Here is a 24,163-nt window from a genome sequence, read left to right on the forward strand (position 1 = left end):
ACAGAGCGAGGGGGAGCGGCGCGGCCGCCAGCAGTGCGGCCTCCGGGCGCCGCCGCCCTCCCCGGGGAGCCTCGGGGACCTCGCCCTGGGAAGCTATCTTGGGTGACCCCGACCTCCCAGCACGCGGGACGGCCCCGCGACCGGACTCACCCAGAGGCCGCAGGTGCGATTGGGGGCCTCTCCGTCCAAGACACACACCCTGGGGATGGCAGACTGCAGGCCGTGGGTGCTCTGGCTCGGGTTGGTGGCCGCGGGCGCGATCGTGCAAGTTTCTTGTCGGGCGCTTGAGTTCTCGGAGTTGGAGGCTGCGGTTTGGGACGCGAGGTGATCTTAGAAAGAGTTGAGGCGCCGGTCTCTGGCCAGCTGCCTTGTTAAAATGTGCGAGCTAGAAAGTCGCTTCCCCATGCTTAAACTACAGTCCTAGGAAAGGTGCTGGAGCCCGGTGGCAATTGACATTGTCGCAGGACTTTCTTTCCCGTAGAGATAAGTTGTCCCAGTCACGGATCAACCTCCTTGGGGTTTTCTGAAAATGACAATTTAATCTGAAACGGCTCCTAGTAGAAGTGCAGTGTATTGGCCCGGAGCAGCAAGTAAACCGGACTGGTCCAACACAGAAGGACTTTCTTTTGAGGAACTGTCTTCCTACCCTAGGACCGAGCTGCGTGGCAGAATGTACCGCGGTCAACCAGGATAGGGACAGGTGGGTGTGCAGTTGCGGCTAGACAGACTGGACCAGAGCGAATGCTCGTCCAGGTGGATGCTGGGACAAGAGATGACCTAAAATGAGCATTGATGCCAACATCAGCCCTTTCATAAATGGGGAAACTGAGTCAAGGGGTGATTCAAGGTTGCAGCCGTGAACTTCATCTGCGACTGCTGTGATTCTAGTACCCAGCACCCCCCCTGAAGTTTGGGGTGCTGCAGGGGTTTGGTAGAGGGAACTAGTGGGGAGATGGGGGTGAGAATCTGTGGGATCTTCCCCAGGCTTATCTTTTAACCACTTTAAACACAGGATCCTAATGCGGAAAAAATTAAAATATGGAGGTTGGGGATTTAGCTCAGTGGTAGAGCGCTTGCCTAGCAAGCGCAAGGCCCTGGGTTCAGTCCCCAGCTCCGAAAAAAAGAAAAAAGAAAAAAATTAAAATATGAACGGTCAGGCCTGGTAGCCCAGTCCTTTAACTCCAGCACTCCTGAGGCAGAAGCAGGCAGATCTCTGTGAGTTCAAGGCCAGCCTGGTTTATGGACGTAGTTCTAGGACTAACTAACCAGGACTACATAGTGAGACGCTGTCTCAAATCCAAAATCGAAAAACAAAAAAAAAAACAGTCGAGCCAGGCAGTGGTGGTGCACGCCTTTAATACCAATACTTGGGAGGCAGAAGCAAGCAGATGTCGATGTGTTCAAGGTCAGCCTGGTCTACATAGCAGTGAGTCCCAGGACAGCCAGGGCTACAAAGACAAACTCTACCAAAACAAAACAAATAAATAACAACAACATACACACACACACCACAAATATGTCAAAGAACCATTTTTATCATGGTTGAAAACTGTGCTGTAAATCAGAAGTCTCATACTTTTGGCCCTCTGTATCTGACCATCAGATATGTGCTTGTACCCCAGGGAATGAATTTTTGTTTAGTGCAGAAATTGTGCCTGCTAGGCAAGTGCTATACCACAGTTTCGACACAGAATATATGTTATATATATATATATATATATATATATATATATATATATATATATATATGTGTGTGTGTGTGTGTGTGTGTGTGTGTATATGTATATATATGTATATATATATAAAAAATTTTAAAATAAGATATATTGAAAATTCACATATGTGGTCTGCAAGATGGTTTAGTACATGTGTTTGCTGCCAAGCCTGAAGACCAGAGTTCAACTCTCAGACCCCACACTGTGGAAAAAAGAACTCATGAAAGTTGTTCTCCTATCGCCACATGTTTACATACCATACGCACACACACATGCACGCACGCGCGCACGCACTAGATGAAATGTAAAAATATTAAAAACCCAAATACCAATTGACGAATGGATGTCTTTTCAAACAGTGGGATTATTCATCCGTGATAATAATACAAGGAATACCAATATCGTTAAACATGCATGAAGGCATGATAGGTAGAAAGATAAAGGCATGCAAGGACAAAGATTGTATGACCCCACTTACAGGAGTTATCTAGAGTAGACAGGAGCTGGGACGGGGAGAGGGAATGGTGGCCAATGGTTTTTCGTTTGTTTGGTTGGTTGGTTTTTTTTTGTAATGAAGAAAGTTTTCTTGACCTATATGTTAGAAGTGAATGTCCCATGTCACTGAACTGTACTTGTAAATGGTTACAATGAGCCAGGCACATGACTCAGTGGTTAGACACTTGCTACGAAAGCACAGAGACTATCGCTCAGATCCCCAGAACTCATGGAAAGTTTTGGTTGGTAGATGTGGCCACTGGCCTGTAATTCCAAAGTCTTGAAAGGCCGAGACAGGCGATTCCTCAGAACAGGCTGGCTACTGGGACTAGCCATACTTACAAGCTCTGGTTTGATTGAGCCAGTCTGCCTCAGTAAATAAGCCAGACAGAGGACAATTCCAGACATGGACTGACCTCTGTACATGCACCTCCATGTACATGTGCACCACACCATGCGTGCAAATGTGTGTGCACACATGGAGACCGTACACATGCATACCCATGAAAATGGGAAAGGGAGGAAAATGTTCATAATGGCTGATGTGAGGTTACGTGAATTTGGCTATTATAAAAAGAAATCCAAATTGGTTAGAAGCAGCTGGAGTTCTGCAAAGCGGCCCTCGCCTTTCAAGCTGCTCAGGTGACCGGGTTTGCTCCATGAAACCACCTGACTTCAGTTTGCTGTCTATCCCCTGAAGGTGTTTATATTTTTGATTCCCGATTAAACCGTAAAGCTCTCTACAAATGTTCTTTATAAGTCTAGTGTGTCATTTTTAGGTCCCCTCCCAGCAGATATTTTTGAGCTTCTTTCTTTCAACAAAACTGGGCTGTTTCATAGTTTGTGTCTGATGACTAATGCTCTTTGCTGGATCTTGTTCATGCATTTCCTTGTTATATGCCTGGCTCTCTTTGACTAGGTCACACACTGTATTATTTCTTCTCCTTTTCCCCCCTTCCTTAATCCTCATCTTCCTCCTCCTTCCCTCCTACAGGGTCTTATATAGCTCAGGCTAGCCTCAAACTTACACAAGTAGCTGAGGGTAGCCTTGAACTCCTAACCCTTGCACCTTCGCTAGAATTGCAAGCAGGAGTCACCACACTCAGCAGGACTTAGATTTACTTCAGTCACAGTCAAGTTCACATAGGCGGAAGCCACCACAGCAGTAACAGGACTGAACTGGTAGCTGGAGTCTTGCTCTTTGCTTTTTGTTTTTAATGGAGTGTGCTCGATGACTCTATCTTGTACAAATGATTCAAATCCCGAAAAAACTGTTGCTACTATTAATATACTCTCATATATAAAAAATATATCATGTATAACATATATCACATAGATATCATAGAATATGTATTATATCGTATATATATCATATGAGATATATACATATATAATATATGTATACTATAAATATATGTGTATATATGTATAATATAAATATATGTGTATATAATATAAATTATATATATACATATATATAATTTGAATTCTTGGACACTTTTAGCTGTGCTACCAACTTCAGGAAAAAGTAATCCTGTTTACTGTTGGTTTGGCATTACAGAAATGAACAGTTATATTGGTGCAGATACATTAAAGTTAATTTTCCCCCCATTTATACAGGGGTAGGGCTGGATTAAATATATAAGGTCTTATCTAGGTGGGTTTGATCATAGAAACTATTAGTTTCTAAACAAAAAGGAAACGTGTCACGGCGAGGAGGTACCACAGTATAAGAAGCCCGAGACTCTGCTGGAGCGCCAGGCACCTGGTTCCAGTCCTCCTAACTCAGTGGTTCGCAGCCTTCCTAAGGCGGCTTGGGACCTTCAATGCAGTTACTCCTGTTGTGGTGACCCCCAACCATAAAGTTATTTTTGTTGCTACTTTGTTGCTGTGATTTTGCTACTGTTATAAATTGTAATAGGAACATCTGCTTTCCGATGGTCTTAGGTGACCCCCAGTGAAAGGGTCATAAGAGTCCATTCTACCCCCAAAAGGGCCGAGATCCACAGGATGAGAGCCACCGACCCGACTGCTGTCTTGTCTTACCTTTAAGATGTTTCCAAATACTTTCTTCTAAATTTTAAATTATTTATTTAGCGGGGGATACCCACATACCATATTGGTTCTCTCCTATGGCTAAATGGGTGCTGGGCACCAAACTCAGGTTGTCAGGCTTGTCAGACTCGGCGACAGGCAGCATCACTAGCTGAGCCATCTTGCTGGCCCTCAAAGACTTGCTTCATTTTTGTTTCTCTTTTTAGAAACAGGGACTCCCTATATAGCTCAGGCTGGGCTCAAACTTGAGACTCAAACTGAGTCCTGGGATGACATTTACGTACTGTAGGGGATTGGTTCTAAGACTTTGTCCTATTTCAGCTCCCAAAAGCCTCCGCTTCCAGACCTGAGGGTCCCTGCCCCCGGCTGGCTTCTGTTGATAATAAAGAATTGCCATAGAGCCAATGGTTGGGCAGGGAGACAGGGCGGGACTTTTAGATTGCTCAGAGAAGGAAACAGAAAGATGAGCCTTAAAGGCCACCGACATGTAAGAATCATGTAAGAATCGGGGAAAGTGGCCCTAGGGGCACTTCCTCTGTCGGGTCTGGGGTAGCAGAGATAAATATAGATTTTTAAAAGATAATAAATCAGGAATACCGGAGGGGAGTGTTTGCTAGCTGAGGGGACGTTTAGAAGTGTCCAGCTATTGAGCTAGTCAAGGCACATCAAAATTAGCTGGCGTGTGTGTGTGTGTGTGTGTGTGTGTGTGTGTGTGTGTGTGTGTGTGTGTTTCATTCAGGAATCCAGAGAGCTGTTGGTCAGGTGCATGCTCCCAGGGGAGACAGGAGGCCTGGAGCTAAAGAGGCTAACTAATTCATGACTACAATGTATCACCATGCCTAGATCCTCTTCTTGGCTCTTTTCAAGTTTTTAGCTTAAGAGTTGTTAGTTTAGGGGTTGGGGATTTAGCTCAGTGGTAGAGCGCTTGCCTAGGCAGCGCAAGGCCCTGGGTTCAGTCCCCAGCTCCCCAAAAAAAAAAAAAAAAAAAAAAAGAGTTATTAGTTTAAAGATTTATTTACGTTATATATATGAATACACTGTCGCTGTCTTCAGACACACAAAAGAAGGCATTAGATCCATTACAGATGGTTGTGAGCCACTATGTGGTTGCTGGGAATTGAACTCAGGACCTCTGGAAGAGCAGCCAGTGCTCTTTTTTTTTCTTTTTTTTTTTCTTTCTTTTTCTTTTTTTTTCCGGAGCTGGGAACCGAACCCAGGGCCTTGCACTTACTAGGCAAGCGCTCTACCACTGAGCTAAATCCCCAACCCCACAGTCAGTGCTTTTAACCACTGAGCCATCTCTCCAGCCCTGAGGGTTGTTAGTCTAACTATGGACCAGAAACACTCACTACAAGTCAAGTATTCCACAAACATTAGTATCCCAGACAGGTTAAGAGCACAAGATGACCTCGAGATAATGGAAGTTTGTCACGGCCAATGTCAAACATCTTTAGAACTCTGAGCCTCATCTTTAAAAGGAAGATACAACGTACAGATCTTAGGGGGTTCTTATGAAACCCAGTTTTGCTTTGTATAAGTGTTTGTATACACCAGCAAGCATTTGCTAAATACAGGACCCCTATGACGGCTGGCATCGTGAAGCCCCCCACCCAGGGGACTGAAGTTAAATGCTCCTCTTTCCTGGGTTGCTAAATTCAACTCTTGAGTCCATGCCTGGTGTTAGGCATACCTCCAGGGTGGAGGCTGGCTCACCGCTGCGGGATGGAGGAGGTTTCCATCTCTGGAACAGGGATGTGTAATTGGGAGGGAACTGCAGGCCTAGCTTCAGTGCTCTCTGCAGCCTAGCAACTCACCACAACGGTGTGGCTTTCATAGACAGAGGTGCTCTGTGGTTTGGGGAGCAGGGCATTCGCCAGGGCCTAACAAAGTATGTGTGTTGGGGGCAGGGTAGAGCGAGGGGGTTGAGAAAGTTCCAGCCGTAGAATGACAATGTTGTCTCTTACTCTGAAACAGGAACATAGATACACTGCTAATAAAGCTGACCCAGTTGAGGCCATCATCTCCTGCCGAAAGCAAACACTAAGCCGGATCTGCTGATGGAGGCCCGTCATACTAGCACTTGGGGTTTAAATAGAAGGATCAGAAGTTCAAGGTTATCCTTGATTGTATAATGACCTAGAGGCTAGCCTGGGGTACGTGACATCCTGTCAAAGAAGTTGGGGGTGGTAGGGAGAAAGGAAGATTAACGTGTTCAAGGTGAAATAATATCCAAATTCTCCTCTAACATCGAAGGGTTAAACTCAGACGGTCATGACCTAGTGACTTGGAGTAAAGTTGGAATCTTTTACACCGACTGTTGCCAGGCATGGTGGGGCCCGCCTTGAATCCCTGTACTCTATGAGTCTGAGACCAGCCAGGTCTAGGTGGTGAGTCCCTGTCTCAAAACAAAGGTTTCAGTGTTTTGTGTCACAGGGTTATGGATGTACCCAAGGCCTCCCACAGGCTAGGTGAGTGACCTCAGCTCTGCTAGGATCAGTCAATTCTAAAGTCAGAAACCTAGAACATCACCAGATTCCTTCTAGGGTCTCTCGTGCGTGGCTTTCCCACAGTTGAGCATCCTCCCCAGCCCTTGGTTTGGGGAGTCAGGACCCACCCAAGGGACCCGTCTCACGGAAGCAAGGAATTTCAATCTTGGGGATGGCGCTCAGTCTTGTTTGTGAGTTGATCTTTTTTTCTTTTTCTCAGACACAGGGTCTTACATCATAGCCCAGGCTGGCCTAGTCCTTCCGTGACTCCATGCTGGAATTACAAGAGCAAACTGCTGCGTATAGCTTGTATAGTGATGAACACCATGGACACAGGGGTGCAGGCCTTTGATCCCAGCACCCAGGAGGTAGAGGCAGGCAGATCTCTGTGAGTTCCAGGCTAACCTGGGCTACAGAGTGAGACCCTGTCTACTACTCTCACAAAACATTTTTTGTTTTTTTTGTTTTTTTTTTTTTTTCTTTTTTTCGGAGCTGGGGACCGAACCCAGGGCCTTGCGCTTGCTAGGCAAGCGCTCTACCACTGAGTTAAATCCCCAACCCTCACAAAACATTTTTTAAAAGATACTTTATTACTATTATTGTTGTTGTTTGGTTTGGTTTTTCAAGACAGGCTTTCTCTGAGTAGCCCAGGCTCTCCTGGAACTCACATATAGACCAGTCTGGCCTCGAACTCATAGAGATCTGCCTGCCTCTACCTTTTAAGTGCTGGAATTAAAGGAGGGGGGTCACCACTTTTTTATTTTTCTTTCTTTATTTATTCTTATTTTTATTTACCACATTAAGGCTGTGTGTTTAAAATGGTAAAAAAAGATATTCCTGGAGAAAAAAACCCCACAGATTCCCACTCTCATTTCCCCATCAGTTCCCTCTTCCACCCCCCCCCCCAGCAACACCCCAAACTGGCATAGGGACATCCTGTCTCAAAAACAAAACCCCAAACTGTACATTAAGCCTGGATGGGAATGACTGATGAGTTGTATAGCATGTGCTCGGGGCTCATCCACACTGGAGCATGTACTAAGATTTCTTTTTATAGCCGGAATGAAAAAAAATTAAACAGTATTTGATTATGTGACTACGTCAGAGTTTGTCCTCTTGTTTGCCGCACACTGGCTTGCTCCAATCTTTTGTGTATTATGAATGATGCCGTGAGTGTATGGGCTCTGGGCGGATAATACCCTTCTGTTTGGCGGTTGGCCTGAGGGGCTTGGTCAGATACAAAGTTTACGCTAAACATTTTCGGGAGCTTCCGAACCACTTTTCAAAGCAGACCTTATAAGCCATTGGCAATGAGGATTGATCCCTCCCCATCAAAACTTGTTGTCGCCGGTCTTTTTCACTTAGCCAGCTTGGTTGCTGAAGGTGGTGTTACACACTGCGCTTCTGATTCGTCTCCATTCATTTATTCATTTGTGACACAGGGTCTTGCTATGTGGCCCTTACCGATCTGAAATGGGGCAATTCTGCTGCTTCTCTTTTGAGTGCCTGGATGATAGGCATGCATCATTGCACTGAGCTTTTTGGTTTTGTGGGTTTTTAAACATTCAGTCTGTGTGTGTGTGTGTGTGTGTGTGTGTGTGTGTGTGTGAGTGTGTGAGTGTGTGAGAGTGTGTGAGTGTGAGTGTGAGAGTGTGTGAGTGTATGTGAATGTGTGAGAGTGTTATGAGAGTGTGTGTGAGTGTGTATGTGTGTATATGTGTGTGTGAGTGTATGTGTATGTGTGTGTGAGAGTGTGTGTATGTGCGTGTGTGTATGTGTGTGTGAGTGTGTGTATGTGTGTATATGTGTGTGAGAGTGTGTATGTGTGTGAGTGTGTGTGTATATGTGTGTGAGTATGTGTGTGTATGTGTGTATATGTGTGTGTATATATGTGTGTGTATATGTGTGTGAGTGTGTGTATGTATATGTGTGTGAGTGTGTGTATGTGCGTATGTATGTGTGTGAGTGTGTGTATGTGTGTATATGTGTGTGAGAGTGTGTATGTGTGTGAGTGTGTGTGTATATGTGTGTGAGTATGTGTGTGTATGTGTGTATATGTGTGTGTGTATATATGTGTGTGTATATGTGTGTGTATATGTGTGTGAGTGTGTGTATGTATATGTGTGTGAGTGTGTGTGTATGTGTGTATGTATGTGTGAGAATGTGTGTGTATGTGTGTGTATATGTGAGTGTGTGTGTATGTATATGTGTGTGAGTGTGTGTGTATGTATGTGTGAGAGTGTGTGTATGTGTGTGTATATGTGAGTGTGAGTGTGTGTGTGTGTGTGTGTGTGTGTGTGTGTGTGTGTGCCAGAGGACAGTGTTTAAGGAGCACTGCATACTCTACCATGTGGGTCACGGGCTCAGACTCAGGTTGAGCATGGTTTACCTGCTGACCCATCTTGCTAGCCCACACGTGGCTTTTGATTTTCACTTTAGAAGATAGAGAGGTAGACGGGAAAGGCCTTGTGGGAGACAGGGCCTTTGGAGAGCCTGTGGGGACAGAAAGGTCATGTGCCCAGTGGTGGCCCTGCCCATGTTCATAGCTCGCCTCTCCGTGCACTCTCTCAATTACCTGATGGCATTCCAATAAGGTCCCTTTCCACTTAAGCTAACCAGAGGCACCTTCTATTGCCACAAATCAGAGGTCAGGATCAATACACACTCAGCTGCCCCTTCATCTTGTTAAGGCCATTTATTCTTTCTGAGCACCACTCCCAACCCAATCCTTTGTTTTTCTGAACTATGTAACAGGTTCTGCGCTGTTCCCTCTCCCTGACTAGCTCCCATGTAGCCCTCTGCCTCCCAGTTGCAAATTTGATCCTCCTTCCCCCTCCATTTTAATCCAACCCAGCCTTTATTTCATTTTATTTTATTTTTTTCGAGACAGATCCTGCATCCTTGTCCAGCCTGGAGCTCACTCGGTAGACCAGACTGGCCTTGAACTCAGAGATCTGCTTGCTCTGCCTCCCAAGTGCTTGGATCCAAGGCGCCACTGCCACCACCACCTGGCTTAGCCTGCTCAGTTTAGTACTCAAGACCGGTCTTTTTTTTTTTTTTTTAACTCCTGGAGCTGAGGACCGAACCCAGGGCCTTGCACTTGCTAGGCAAGCGCTCTCCCACCGAGCTAAATCCCCAACCCCAGTACTCAAGACCTATAATGCAAGCTGCTACCTCCTCTGGACTGCTCTTCTGTCCCAACCCTCCCACCCCCATACACACTTGTGATCCTTTAGTCATCTGCTATTCCCATTCAACTGTCTGCCCGGGATAATCTTCCTTCATTTATGTAATTTCTCCTTCTCTAATCCCTTCCTCCTCTGCACTGTCCCTGTCCTGATCACGGGTCTCTCCCTGGCCCGTTTCTCTATAATGTAACTTTCTTACAACAAGGACCAGCCCGTTCTGACACAGTGTAGCACAGAGTGGCACATGTGGCTGACACTGGGCCATTGTTAACTTGGGTGTCTATAGGTCCCAAACTCCACCCTGGCTTCTATGCCCAGCATGGAAAACAAAACAGAACAAACAAACAAAAAAAAATACAAAGTTTTCAGTTAGGGCTTAGCGGTATAGCATGCAGTTAGCGTGTTCAAGGTCCTAGGTTCAATCCCCAGCATCACCCACACTGCTGGTATCCCTGGTAAACTTGAAAGGATGAAGAGCTGGGCATGGGGTTGAACTACTCAAGTTTTGACTCTGATTTAGTTTCCAGCAAGAACACGTCAGCTTTAGGGCTGTCATCACTTGCAACATATTTTTTTTTTCCTAGAACCCCGAGAACAGCTTTTCCCACCTCAAGGCTCTTTGCTTGTGAAGAGATAAGAATGGGGCCTACAAGATGGCTTGGTGGGTAAAGTTTCCAATCCTGGTGGCCTGAGTTTGATCCCCAAAACCCACATGGTAGGAGGATAGAACTGACCCCTGCAAGTTGTCCTCTGACCTACACACATATACCTTTGCATGCATGCAGCTCTCCTCTTACAAAACTAAGAAAATGCAATAAGAGACAGAGACAGAGACAAAGACAGAGACACAGAGAGAGAGAGAGAGAGAGAGAGAGAGAGGAGAAGAGAAGAGAAGAGAAGAGAAGAGAAGAGAAGAGAAGAGAAGAGAAGAGAAGAGAAGAGAAGAGAAGAGATCTTCCACTTAAGACATTTGGTAGTTAGGCTGGAGAGATGGCTCAGAGGTTAAGAGCACTGACTGCTCTTCCAGAGGTCCTGAGTTCAATTCCCAGCAACCACATGGTGGCTCACAACCATCTGTAAAGAGATCCGATGCCCTCTTCTGGTGTGTCTGAAGACAGCAACAGTGTACTTATATATAATAAATGAATAAAATCTTTTTTAAAAAAAAGACATTTGGGCTGGAGAGATGGCTCAGTGGTTAAGAGCACCGACTGCTCTTCCAGAGGTCCTGAGTTCAAATCCCAGCAACCACATGGTGGCTCATAACCATCTGTAAATGAGATCTGATGCCCTCTTCTGGTGTGTCTGAGGACAGCTACGGTGTACTCATATATAATAAATAAATAAATCTTTAAAAAAAAAAAAAGACATTTGGTAGTCTCTGATCTTCTGCCCCTGCCCCTTCTGTGTATGTGTGTATGAAAACATTCTTGTTCAGAGACAGGAGGAAGAACCACAAGCCAAAGGACAACAAGATACCAGGGAAGGACTCAGAGAGCACCGTGCCCACAACATCCCAGAGACTGCGCACACTGCCACACAAGTTGATCCCACATTTATAGCCACTTTTCTGTTGTTCACCTGAGAGAAAAGCTCATAACTTCAGCACGATATCTCTCTCTCTCTCTCTCTCTCTCTCTCTCTCTCTCTCTCTCTCTCTCTCTTCTCTCTCTCTGACACACACACGCCCCTCCTAAGCTCCTTGCTTTGGGACACACTGTTCCTTTGACTGACTGTGCTGTTTCTACCTGGCTCGCCCTGACAAGTTTCTCCAAAATGTAATCCTCTCTGATGTCTGTCTCTGGGGAACCAGGTCTTCCCTCTAGCCTCCCAGCACAAGGGGGACTGTATGTTTAGCACTTGCTCCTAGGTGGCCAAGCCACACCTGCCTTATTCACAGGCACTCCCCAGGGGGCAGCTACCTCTGGTGTAGTCTCTAGTGTGTGGTAAACGTGTGGAAGCCAGCCGGGACTGGATAAACAAGTGAAGTTCTTTGTTCTTGGCTTATGAATGAAGACATGAGGGGTTGGGGTGGAGTTCTGCTGTAAGGAGTCTGCCTAGAATGTGTAAAACCCTGGGTTTGGCCTGGAGAGATGGCTCATTGGTTAACTTTAATTTTTTTCAAATCTTATTTCTTTTTAAAAGATGTATGTATTTATTATATAGGAGTACACTGTCGCTGTCTTCAGACACACCAGAAGAGGGCATCGGATCTCTTTACAGATGGTTGTGAGCCACCATGTGGTTGCTGGAAATTGAACTCAGGACCTCTGGAAGAGCAGTCAGTACTCCTAATCACTGAGCCATCTCTCAAGCCCTCAAACCTTGTTTTTAATGATGGTTCTTAAATGCTTTAACCTCCCTTGTAGCCCACCACCCACCAGAGATAGTGGGAAAGAAAGGATACAGGGGAAGTGGACCTGTTTAGAAAGATTCTTTGGAGCAACTCCTGTCCACGTTGTCTGGAAATCCGCATTTCAGTTCCCAGGTTAGCAGGCAGTGGCAGCTTGACCCACTCGAAAACACGTCACAGATACCCCGGCAGTCCAGTTCGGTAGTGTCTGGTTAGTAACAGTGGTGCCATGACCTACAGAGACAGCCAGGCCTCAGCCTTGGCTGGAGTCAGCAGGGGGGACCAGGAGGAACACCAGAAGTTCTCCACTGTGGCTCTCTCAGGGAAGCGAAGACCAGCAAAGACTCAAGACCCACAAGCGTTGCACAGCTAGCTGTACCTGCAAGCCACGCTCCCTCTCCGTCTCTGTGGAGTCCGATTTCTACCCTCCAAATAGCCCGTGTCCTCCATGTGCCTTGCCTCAGCCTGTGCATCCAGTCAGCCCAAGTCCCCAGAAGTGCAGCATGCCACCGGATGTGTTTTGGTGTGTTTCTTTCTGTGGAGTTCCAACAAATGTAAGGTGGACCAATACATGTGTGTCGTTAGCCAAGAATCCATCACGTGTCCTTTCATGTGCTTGCTTTAGTAAACACCCTCCTGTGTCAGCTTCAGCGAACTGTTCCTTCACGGGTCTGCCTTAGCCTTTCACACCTGTGTCCACTTTAACGAAACGTCCCTTCACGTGTTTGCCCCAGCAAAATGCCATCCAACCAGCTTTACAAAGGACCCTTAAGTTTCCATTTCAGTTAAGAGCACTGGCTGCTCTCCCAGAGGAACTAGGTTTAGTTCCCAGCACCCACATGGTGGCTTACAACCATCGGTAACTCCAGTTTCAGGCAAAAATCTGATGCCAAGAAGGTTGCTACCTACGTGTGATGCACTCCAGCAGTCTGTTTAGCTCTGCCTCCCGACTGCTGGGATTACGAGTGGATACCCAAATGCCAGCTCCCCGACCCCTCCTTTCTTCTCTGTATTCTTGCAAGCAGAGATAACAGAGGATGCTTAAATATCCCGTACAGAGAGTAGCAACTTGACACTGGCTCCCAAGGCCCTCTGTTTACTTCAGTAGGTTGTGAAACAGCAGCCCTCAGGGACCTGCTGGTCAAATCCTTAGAGGGCATGCTCACGCCCAGAGTCCCTCCAATTGGAGCCCCAGCTCCAGGATGCAAATGTTTCAAAGGAAACCATTTTGGTTGGCAACACCTTAAGCCTGCCGAGGGCCAGTTAGGATAGTCAGAGAGCCCGTGCATCTGGTGTGGCGGGTGCTGGTGGTCTCAGGAGCGTTCACCAGAGAAAGGCACAGGACAAAGCAACAAAGGCAGTGGGTGCTGGAGCTACCACCTTCTACATGGCATCTTTTGTAGGGGCCGGGGGTGTGGCTCGGTGGTAAAGTATTTGCTTAGCACGGACAAGATGCTGAGTTGGTTTGTAGTGCAGAAAGAATAAAATGGTGCCCCCACGTGCCTTTTTCTTTTTTTCTTTTTTTTTTTTTCGGAGCTGGGGACCGAACCCAGGGCCTTGCGCTTGCCCACTGAGCTAAATCCCCAACCCCCCACGCGCCTTTTTCAATGACTTGAGATTTAGAGGCAATGGAAGACAGAGGATCCCCATAGACTCATCACTAGCTTCCCTGACATGTCTTACAGAGAGAACCATGGTAGGTTCCTAAAAGCTTTTGAATAACTGTTGGTGTAGCACTATTAATGAAATGGTGAGTTCCCATTTTTCCGGGGTCTCCCAGGCGGATGATCCCGGTGACCATGCTACATCTGGCCTTTGTGACTCTGTCTTTCCTTGTTCGTCACAGCCTTGACATCTTTTGAGGGATGTGGACCAGTTTTGCTTTTCTATATTTATATATTTACTATTTCTGTAAAGAACTGGTCTTGTGTGGCCCAGGCTGGCCTCAAACTCACTATGTAGCCAAGAATGACCCTGGACTCCTGATCCCCCTGCCTCCTAAGAGCCGCAGTGTACCATCACGCCAGGCTGAGTCCAGTTCTTTGTATAGTTGTGATAATCTATTAGGTGAACGACTTGGCCTAGAAGACAGAACAGAAAGGGAAAACTACAGCCAACCAAGGCTACTGTCTGCTTTTGTATATAGGCTACAAACTAAGACATATTTTATTTTTCTTTTCTTTTCTTTTTTTCGGAGCTGGGAACCAAACCCAGGGCCTTGCGCTTGCTAGGCAAGCGCCCTACCACTGAGCTAAATCCCCAACCCCTATTTTTATTTTTAAAATGGTTGAAAAACATTAAGAGGTCATGATGTCATATGTGGAGTCATAGAGTCTAAATTCTGGTGACTGTGACGAAGACTGGGTTGGTTCACTGGCATGGCCTTTTTTTCTGCACATCCATGTGTGTACCCTGCAATCTAAGGTCTAGGGAACTGACAGCAAGAGAGAGACCACTGGATTTTGAAGAGCTCAGTATTTACCCTGGGTCCCATTGAAGAATTTGCCACCCCTGAGATAGAGGGTTGGAGGCCCTGGCATTCACTTGAAGCCAGAAGCTATTAAAGGATGAAGAAGAACTGGATATGGGTGGTAGCAAAAGAGTGTAATCCCAGAACTTGGGAGGCACTGTGTTGTTCGCAATTTCCTCCAACCCAAAACCTTCCATCTTGGGGGGAAGTTTACGAAGACATGGGATATTCAAGATAGAGGTAAGACTTGTCATCTGTCCTGCAAGGAAGCTTCTTAGGCTCAGGAAGAAAACAACTCAGAGGTCTTAGCAAGTCCCTGAAACTGATCAGATTCACTAGGCCCCTCCCTCCTCAAGCGTCTATGAACTCTAAGTCATACTCTCAGGTGAAAGAGGATGAAAGAGGCTTAGACCAACTTAGCTCCCTTGAAGAGACACTATCCAGTCCGTGGACCTGCCTATGGGCCATGCAGTGAGTGGGCTCTAGGTTCCCAGCTTTTGTGAGCTGTCACCCGTGCTGGGGTGGGCTTTGATGATGCACCTGTCTTTGAGGCATTTCTGTACCCATAAGTAACCCCTCATCCATACCCCTGTAAGTCACCCCAATAAAACCCACTGGTTCATCAGTTTGGACTTTGGTGCTTTCCTGATTTTGATCTCTGTCTGGGCTGAGATGTTTATTCTCATTTCCCCAGAGGCAGTGTCACAGGGCATACAGACAGCAGGATCAGGGGTTCAAGGCCATCCTCAGCTACCTCAAAATCTACCTGAAAGCCAAAAAATAAATAAGTAATAAAGGCTTGGTGGCACACTCCTTTAATCCCAGCCCTTGGGAGGCAGAGGCAGTTGGATCTCTATGAGTTCGAGGCCAGCCTGGTCTACAGAGTGAGTTTCAGGACAGCCAGGCTGTACAGAGAAACTCTGTCTCAAAAATAAGATATGACACTGAAGTTTTGGGTGTACTCAATTGCTCTACAAATCCTGAGGAGCCAGGCTCTAACGGAGCAGAGACCCGCTTCTGAGCAAGTATGTTCTGATGCTTGAATCCTAGTGTCAGGAGAAGTGAATTCTTGTCAACTTTTCAGTTCTCTGGTACAGTCTCTGCTTGTGGTAATAGCTGCTGTCCCATAGGGAGAGAGATCCTGAGCCAGGAATGCTTCGCTTGGTCTGTGTCTTTTAATCCTTACAACCAGGAGTGATTCCAGGAGGAAACCAAGGTTTAAGGACTTAGCTATACCCAAGGGCACACAGGTACATCCTCAACATCAGAGGCGGACCAGGGACCTAGTCCCTGAGTTTCCAGGCAAATGCTGTGTAGCCCCGAGACCCTAGTCCTCAGTGCTGGCTGTGAATAGGTGGTGGGCCGGGGAGGAGAAGTGATCCTGGAAGATCACTTAACTACTACTGGTCTGTGAATTCACTCTCTCATAGTGACACATGGCCTGCTAGCCCGAAGCCTCATTTCGGTGAGTTTTTTTGGTGTTTGGGATTTCGTCCTTTGGGACACACAGTCTTCTGTCACTTTGCCATGGCTTTCATGTCACAGCTTTGGCGTCCCTGTGTGGAAGAGTCAGAGCCATTCAGCACTATCCCCATCCTGAGGACACACAGGCCAGGGTGCTAGTGGTGCTGGCCTGCCCTCTTCTTTATTCAAGTGCTTGGTGACAGACTCTGGCTTGGTCAAACATGTGGAGAGACAACGAAGTGACTTACCTGCTGGAAGTGTCTCCGGGTAGAAGGACCCAATGGCCAGACTGTGGCAGGAAGAGAGGGGGCCCCACAATTGATTCTGATGTCCCTGCCTATTTTGGACTTCCTATTTCTCTGGCTGGCTAAGCACGGAGAGATCCCCACAGTTTGCCTCTGATGGTGACACTAGCCCTGGTGGATTCAAGTGACACTGACAGTTTTTCTCACAACCATTGCAATATATATAGTCAGGAACTGAAAAATTAAGATGCCAGATTTGATAAAGGAATCCCCTGGTTGGTATCCATGCTGGCCCAACACCAGTTTTGCTTTTAAAGGGAACAAGTTATTTGTAAGTTCCCTATTCCCTGAAATGTCCCTATGAACTTTGGAACTAGCCTGGTAATATATTGCCTAGGTCCTTAGTAGCTACGGAATTGATTCATAAAGCTTGTGTTTCTAGCTGGGTGGGGTGGTTCATGCTTTTAATCCCAGCACTTGGGAGGCAGAGGCAGGCAGATCTCTGTGAGTTCAAAGCCAGCCTGGTCTACAGATGGAGTCCAGAACAGCCAGGGCTACACAGAGAAACACCGTCTCAGAGAGAGGGGGGGGGGGAGGGAGGAGAGAGGAGAGAGGGGAGAGAGGGAGAGGGAGAGAGAGAGAGAGGGAGAGAGAGGGAGAGAGAGAGAGAGAGAGAGAGAGAGAGAGAGAGAGAGAGAGTGTGCTTGTAAGCTTGTGGTTTATTTTGGATTGTTTTGTTTCAAACAACAAACTGTGAACCAGGTAGCAAAGCTCTAGTGACACGCTTGTACAAGCGGGTGCCTGCAGAACTATGGCTCCAGTCACTTGCCAAAAGGGCATGGCAACACAGCCTGGTTTGGGGTAGACAGTTCCACTCTTCATTCCAGACAGTGCAAGAGACTCTCACTGTGCCGAACTTACAACTGCACACCCCTGAGGAGGGCTTGGTGCGTGTACACACAAGCAGTGTTATTTCTCTGGTGCTCCACAGGAGAAAGGTTCTTTAAGAGGATCAGGAAGGTTTCCTTGGGGCTCATCTTTTTTTTTTTTTTCCAGGACTGGCTCAGTGATTAAGAGCATTGGCTGCTTTTCTAAGAGGACCCGGGTTCAATTCCCAGCACCCATATGGCGGTTCACAACTCTCTGAAACTCCAGTTCCGGAGGATCTGACACCTGCACATTTACGTAGGCAAAACACCAACACGTAAGAAAGAAAGAAAAGAAAGTTTAATCCCTTCCCCCAAAGAAATGTTTCCTTAAAGTGGCTGAGAAGGCCCTGGTGGGGGTGGGCAGGTACACTGGACTGAGTGAGATGGAGAGGTTCCACTGAGGTTGGTTGCTGGAAAGAGAGTCAGAACTGAGAGAATTATAAACGCAGACTGTAGCTTTCACTCGTTACACCACAGTGCAGGAACAAGACATCGCTGTAAACTTAGAGATGTCTCCTAATGTCCCCCGCTTTTGCCCACTGTGAGCAATGCAGCCTGGCAGGAGGTAAGAGGGTGAACAGCATTTGTCATTTGTATCATTCAGGAGCAGGGACCCTGTGGCTTCTGGCCCACGTGCAGTCTGTGGGACCCAGGTCGCTTCTGCATTTTGTTTTGTTTTTTTTTGGGGGGGGCAGTTGTCGCCGGGGTTAAGCATGACCGGTGATGCTTGCTGTCATGGTCACGCACAACTGCTTGGGTGTTTTTCTGAGAGGGAAAATAGTCTGGCACTCCCAGGGGCCCTGAACACCTCCTCCCAGTTTTGGGGCATGAACGGGTGACTGTGACGTCCACCGAGCATACATGCCTTTGGCTGAGGCTCCTTCAGGCCTGGGGATCCAGCCGCCAGGCCCTGCCCACTCTTCTCTTTCACAGACAGTGCAATGGCCAACTCCGTGAATTCTACTGCCTCAGAAAAATTTGTTTTTAATGTCTAAAATGCTCCAAAGATTAAGGTGGGGGCGGGCATGTACAGAAAAAGGAACGCCTCTTGGAAAATTCACACACACACACACACACACACACACACACACACACACACACACACACACACACACACGTGAACGCCTTTGTGCTGCCAACGTCGTCAATGACGTCACTGGTCAGACTGTTCTGAATGGTTGGAAAGGGTTAGGCCGAGAATTTCAGTTGTGAATATTTCTGCCGTGATTTCCTCTGGAAGTTCTTTTTCGAGGCAGATTTCTGGGCCTAGACAGGAAAGAAAAGAAAACCAAATGCCTTTGCGATGATGAGACCTCCTAATGAGAGCGAGCCCTCAAAAACCCAAGGGAGCAACATTCAAAAGTGGGAGGCGGGCTGGGGAGATGGCTCAGCAGTTAAGAGCACTTGCTGTTCTCTCCGAGGACCAGGGTTGGGTTCTCACCACCCCTTCAGGGGTACACAACCACCTGTAACTCTAGTTCCAGGGGATCCAGTGCCCTGTTCTGAACTCCCCGGGCACCAGGCATGCACAGGGTACACAGACGTACACACAAACAAAACACCCATCCACATAAACAAACCCTTGAAAAAAAAGAAAAGGGGTGGGGGTGGGGATACTTTGTGCTCAGGGTCAAAAATCCATTATGGAATAGAGTGTCCTGTTAACTAAGGTCCTGGCAAGCCTGGCCAGACAATAAAAGGGAGAAGTGGCAGAGAGATGGGCGAGGCATCTTGACTTTCATCTTCTCAGGAGCTGTGTGTGGGTCCTGGCCTTGTTGGCAGGGATTTGGAAGGGCCAAGCAAGCCCGGGAGAGCTGTTTCCATTGGCTCCTGGGCGTAAGCTCATGACAGTAGCATCTGTTAGTGGCAACTGGCTAAGAAGAGGTGGGCCTTTCTTGGGGTACAGCAAGAAGAGGAGTTTTCATTGGTTTGCTGCAGGGGATAGGTAGATTCAGGGCTTCAGGCCTGTGAGGAAAACCCTTTGCTGTTGAGTACAGCCCAAGGTTGGGATGACCTTGGAGAACTCGAAGCTGATGAGGAGATGTCTTGGAGGATAAAGTGCTTCCCATACAAGTAAGGACGGGGTTCAGATTCCCAGAGCCCACACAGAAGCCCAGCAATAGAGAGGCTTCTTCAACTCAGAACCAGGCAGGCAGACAGGGGAGCGTGGGGCTAACTGAGTGGACTCGCTGTAAGCGAAGAAGAGTGAGCTCCAGCTTTGGTTAAGACCCTGTCTTCATGAGCATTGTAGAACGTGATCCAGGAAGACACATGGTGGGGTTGGGGATTTAGCTCAGTGGTAGAGCACTTGCCTAGCAAGTGCAAGGCCCTGGGTTTGGTCCCCAGCTCCGAAAAAAAAAAGAAAAAAACAAAACAACAACAACAAAAAAACCAGGAAGACACATGGTACATTTGCTTCCGTGCTCCACACTCACACACAGACATGTATGTATGCACAACTATTCAAGAATGCACACGTGCGTATCGTATACACGTGCACATGCAAGAAAAATGAAAGGACTAGAAGGATGGCTGACATGGCCCAGGGGTGAAATCCCTGTCACCGAGTCTGAAGACCTGGGTTCTAGCTTCAGGACCTACGTGGCAGAAGGAGAGAACTGACCACACACGCGCGCACACACACACACACACACACACACACACACCATACACCATACACCACACTCACACCATACACACACACACACCACACACACACCATACACACACCACACACACACACACCACACACATACCACACACATACACACATAAACACACACACACACATCATACACCATACACCATACATCATACACCACACTCACACCATACACACACACACACCACACATACACCATACACACACACACCACATATACACACCACACACACACCACACACACACACACACCATACACCACACACCACACACACACACCATACACACACACACCACACACATACACACATAAACACACACACACACACACACACACACACACACACACACACACACACATAGAGCCAGGCATGGCTATACTCCCTGCCTTCAGTCCCAGCACTTAGGAGGAAGCAGGCAGATCTCTGTGAGTTTGAAGCCAGCTTTGGCTACAGAGTGAGTTCCAAGCCAGCCAAAGCTACATAGTAAGACTTTGTCTCAGAAAAAAAAAAAAAAAGAAGAAAAGAAAAAGAGAAAGAGAACCAAACACTAAAAGGAGAGAGGAGAGACAGACAGAGCAGGGAAAGAAAAGGAGAAAGAACTTCTCTTGAGCTTGGAGCTGAGATTGTCCCCTACCCAGGGGTCTCCTCTCTCCACAGCCAACCCACTCTACCCTCCAGGACTGTCCGATGTTCATCCACCCAAACCAGAAAGATAAAGGATGGACCAGATGAGTCAAAAAAGGAACAGGGTGGGAAGGCAGAACAGGACAGGCAAAGCAGGAACGGACGCTCTCATCCGGCAGGCGCAGCCATGGCTCACTAACTCCCCATCCCTTCCTTTATTCATGGCATTCCCAGCAGACGGACGGACGCTGTTGTGTGTGGTCTGAGGAGAGTGCCTTGCCTCAGTCTGGAGGGAGGAACAGATGCACTTAGGTCTACAACAAACTGAGTGGCGGCTGTGTGCCCAGACAAAGGCAGGCTAAGTACCTTTGGTGCAGGAGGCTGCAGGCTCCGATTTCCACCCCTCAGGACTCAGGCCAAACAGAGTCGCAAAACAGTCAAACATCTCCTCTTCTGTCATGTGTTCGCCTGGGCATTGGAGTGTAAAGGGAGTCCCGTTAAATCATGGGCTCTGTCTAGAGCTGGGGTTGAGAATTAGGAGAAGCTCTTTCGTTTGTTTGTTTTGAGGCTGGCTCTCATGGATCCCAACCTGGCCTCAAACTTATTATAAAGCTGAGGGGGAACCTTTGACTTCCTGAACCTCCTACCTCTACCTCCCAAGTACTGGGGTTCCAGATTTGGGTAACCGGGTCCGGTTTGTGTGGTACTCGGGAGTCAGCCCAGGGCTCTGAGCATGTTAGGCAAGCGCTGTACAGGGCGACACCTGGAGCCCAACTGGGAACTTTTGACCTTCCTGCCTCTACTTCCCAAGTGCTGGAATTACAGTTGTATCACCACATCTGGCTGGAGATCCTTTTACATTTCCTATCTATCTATCTATCTATCTATCTATCTATCTATCTATCTATCTACTATCTATCTATCTATCTATCTATCTATCTATCTATCTATCATCTATCTATCTATCTACTATCTATCTATCTATCTATCTACCTACTATCTATCTACTATCTATCTATCCATCTATCATCTATCTACTATCTATCTATCCATCTATCATCTATCTATCATCTATCTATCTATCTATCTACCTACCTACTATCTATCTATCTACTATCTATCTATCTATCTATCATCTATCTATCTATCATCTATCTATCTATCTATCTATCTATCTATCTATCTATCTATCATCTATCTATCTATCATCTATCTACTATCTATCTATCTATCTACTATCTATCTATCTATCTATCTATCATCTATCTATCTATCATCTATCTATCATCTATCTATCTATCATCTATCTATCTATCTATCTATCTATCTATCTATCTATCTATCTATCCATCTATCATCTAGTGTGTGTGTGTGTGTGTGTGTGTGTGTGTCACCCTTACTTGTGTGGAGGTCAGAGGACAAGCTCTGGGAGTTCCCTCTGTGGGTATAGAGACTGAACTCTGTTCCTCAGCCTTAATAGCAAGCACACTACTGGACGAGCCACCCCACTGGCCCCTTGCCAGAGAGCTTAAATACAAGTAAGTATTCTACTGTTTCTTTGAACAGAAAGACATCTATGGAGTCCCATCTGTCCCGATACTCCCTTATATGGCACTACAAAGCTAGGGAGAAGATGCTGGGGCTATAGAAAGAGGCAGGGTGACTAGGGTAAAGGCTGGGCTCTACTTTACTTCAAGCTTCCTCTTCTCGGAGCTATCCTAGTTTACAATAAAAAAAAGCTCCATGCAGGGCTGGAGAGATGGCTCAGTGGTTAAGAGCACTGACTGCTCTCCTAGAGATCCTGAGTTCAATTCCCAGCAACCACACGGTGGCTCACAACCATCTGTAATAGGATCTGATGCCCTCTTCTGGTGTGGCTGAAGACAGCTACAGTATACTCACATCCATAAATGTTTGAAAGAAATGTTTGAAGTTCCTTGCCTGTAAGATATGCCAGACAGCACAAGACAACCCTTACATCGTTGTCACAAATGCAGGTAGTAGCCCGGGTGTGGCTTGATGTCATGAATTAATCCTGACCTCGTGATAGTTTATCAGGAGACTGATAAACTGGCTAACACCTCCCTGTTTTACAAGCCGGGCTGGGTGTGGTGCTGTATGCCTCCAATCGCATCAACTGGGAGGCTGAGGCTGAGAATGGAGAAAGCTCTACAGCTCGAGGCCAGTCTGGGCCACAAAACAAAACGAAGCAATTGAGTGGCGATGGGACCAGAAGTCTGGGGAAGCTGAGTGCGATGTGTACTTTTCTTTAAATGTGTTTTTGGGGATGGGTAGGCAGGGGAGCACGTACCATGGCCAGTGCTTAGAGACCAAAGTCTAACTTCTTCCACCAAGTAAGTCTGGGGGTTGGACTCAGGTCACCAGGCTTTGTGACAAACACCTTTACCCCACTTTGTCATCTTGCTGGCCCATGAATCAACTTTCTCACTTCTGGGTCAGGGACCTTCTCACTAACAGGGACCCTTGCCAGATAAGACAGTCCAAGATGACCTCTGAGGTCAAAGCCCTGTCACATGGGCATTCCTTGTGTATGCTATCAGATGTCCTTGCCCAGTCTTACCTTTAGTGAGGAGCATGTTCAGGAAATCTTCTCTCTGAATAGCCTTTTTCCCCTCAGAATTGGTGAAACCAAGCACATCAAAGCTTTTCTGGATGCCATCGAAGGTGTTGCCGAAAGGCGGCCTATGGTTGAGATAAACTTTGAGGAAATCCGGTAAGTTGATTTTGTCGATCAGCTTCCCGGTGTCCACGTATTCACTGAATTTGATCTCATTAAACATGTCCTCAATCTAGAGAAGAGATCAGTAAGTAAATGAAGACAATGGTCAACATAAACAAATATTTGGTTATTTCAAAAAAAAAAAAAAACTTGATTGGGCCACTCGTGAAAACTAGAAAGGAACGTGTGTTTGTAGGTTGTGTCATGTCCTCCCCGCCCCAGGAAAGGATGCTGAAGTCCTAATCTTGGGGACCTTATTAGGAATGGGGTCACTGCAGAGGTAATTATAAAAGAAGGTCATGCTGGAGTAGGGTGGCTTTCAATCCAAAATGTCCATTGCTAAACCGTTACAGCTCGGAGCTGAACGCAGCGGGATACCAGGCACACCTGTTCCCTCAAGAAACGGAATGCAAGTGTCAGAATGTGGAAGGAATCCCAAAAGAGTCACCAGACAGCCAGAGAGCCGTCACAGGGAGCGTATGGCCCTGCTGGCACTGATGTTACGTTCTGTCAGAGGACAAAATTCTGTCGTTTTAGCACACGCTAAGCCCCAGGATCCAGTCAAAATAAAACAATCGTTTAAAGACTTCCTTTTAAAATGATCTCTATGCACGTGTGTCTCTATGTATACGTAGATGCCTGTGTGTGCCGGAAGAGGGTGTTGAATCCCTTGGAGCTGGAGTCACAGGTGGTCACGGGCCCCCTGATGTGTGGGTGAGGAACCAAACTCTGGTT

General features: G+C 46.9%; 1 protein-coding gene and 1 long non-coding RNA gene across 7 annotated transcripts in view; one reads left to right on the top strand and one right to left on the bottom strand.

Moving 5' to 3' along the window:
- LOC120095967 (uncharacterized) lies at positions 1-24,030 on the top strand. 4 transcript variants are annotated; one of them, XR_015634805.1, is made up of 5 exons: positions 1-163; positions 465-700; positions 17,528-17,675; positions 23,327-23,422; positions 23,782-24,030. It is a non-coding gene; the product is annotated as an uncharacterized LOC120095967 (long non-coding RNA). The 4 variants fall into 4 exon arrangements; XR_015634804.1 differs by having other exon boundaries at positions 482-700; XR_015634806.1 differs by having other exon boundaries at positions 652-700.
- Positions 18,359-24,163, bottom strand: part of Cfap251 (cilia and flagella associated protein 251) — a 72,851-nt gene continuing 67,046 nt past the window's right edge. For all 3 annotated transcript variants that reach the window (NM_001431746.1, XM_087578460.1, XM_087578459.1), the window contains 3 exon segments: positions 18,359-18,666; positions 21,055-21,156; positions 23,270-23,498. In NM_001431746.1, the coding sequence (NP_001418675.1) occupies positions 18,554-18,666; positions 21,055-21,156; positions 23,270-23,498 (444 nt within the window). In that variant the 3' untranslated portion in view covers positions 18,359-18,553.

This window comes from Rattus norvegicus, chromosome 12, assembly GCF_021556685.1.
Source record: "Rattus norvegicus strain SHRSP/BbbUtx chromosome 12, alternate assembly SHRSP_T2T, whole genome shotgun sequence".
Classification (NCBI taxonomy): domain Eukaryota; kingdom Metazoa; phylum Chordata; class Mammalia; order Rodentia; family Muridae; genus Rattus; species Rattus norvegicus.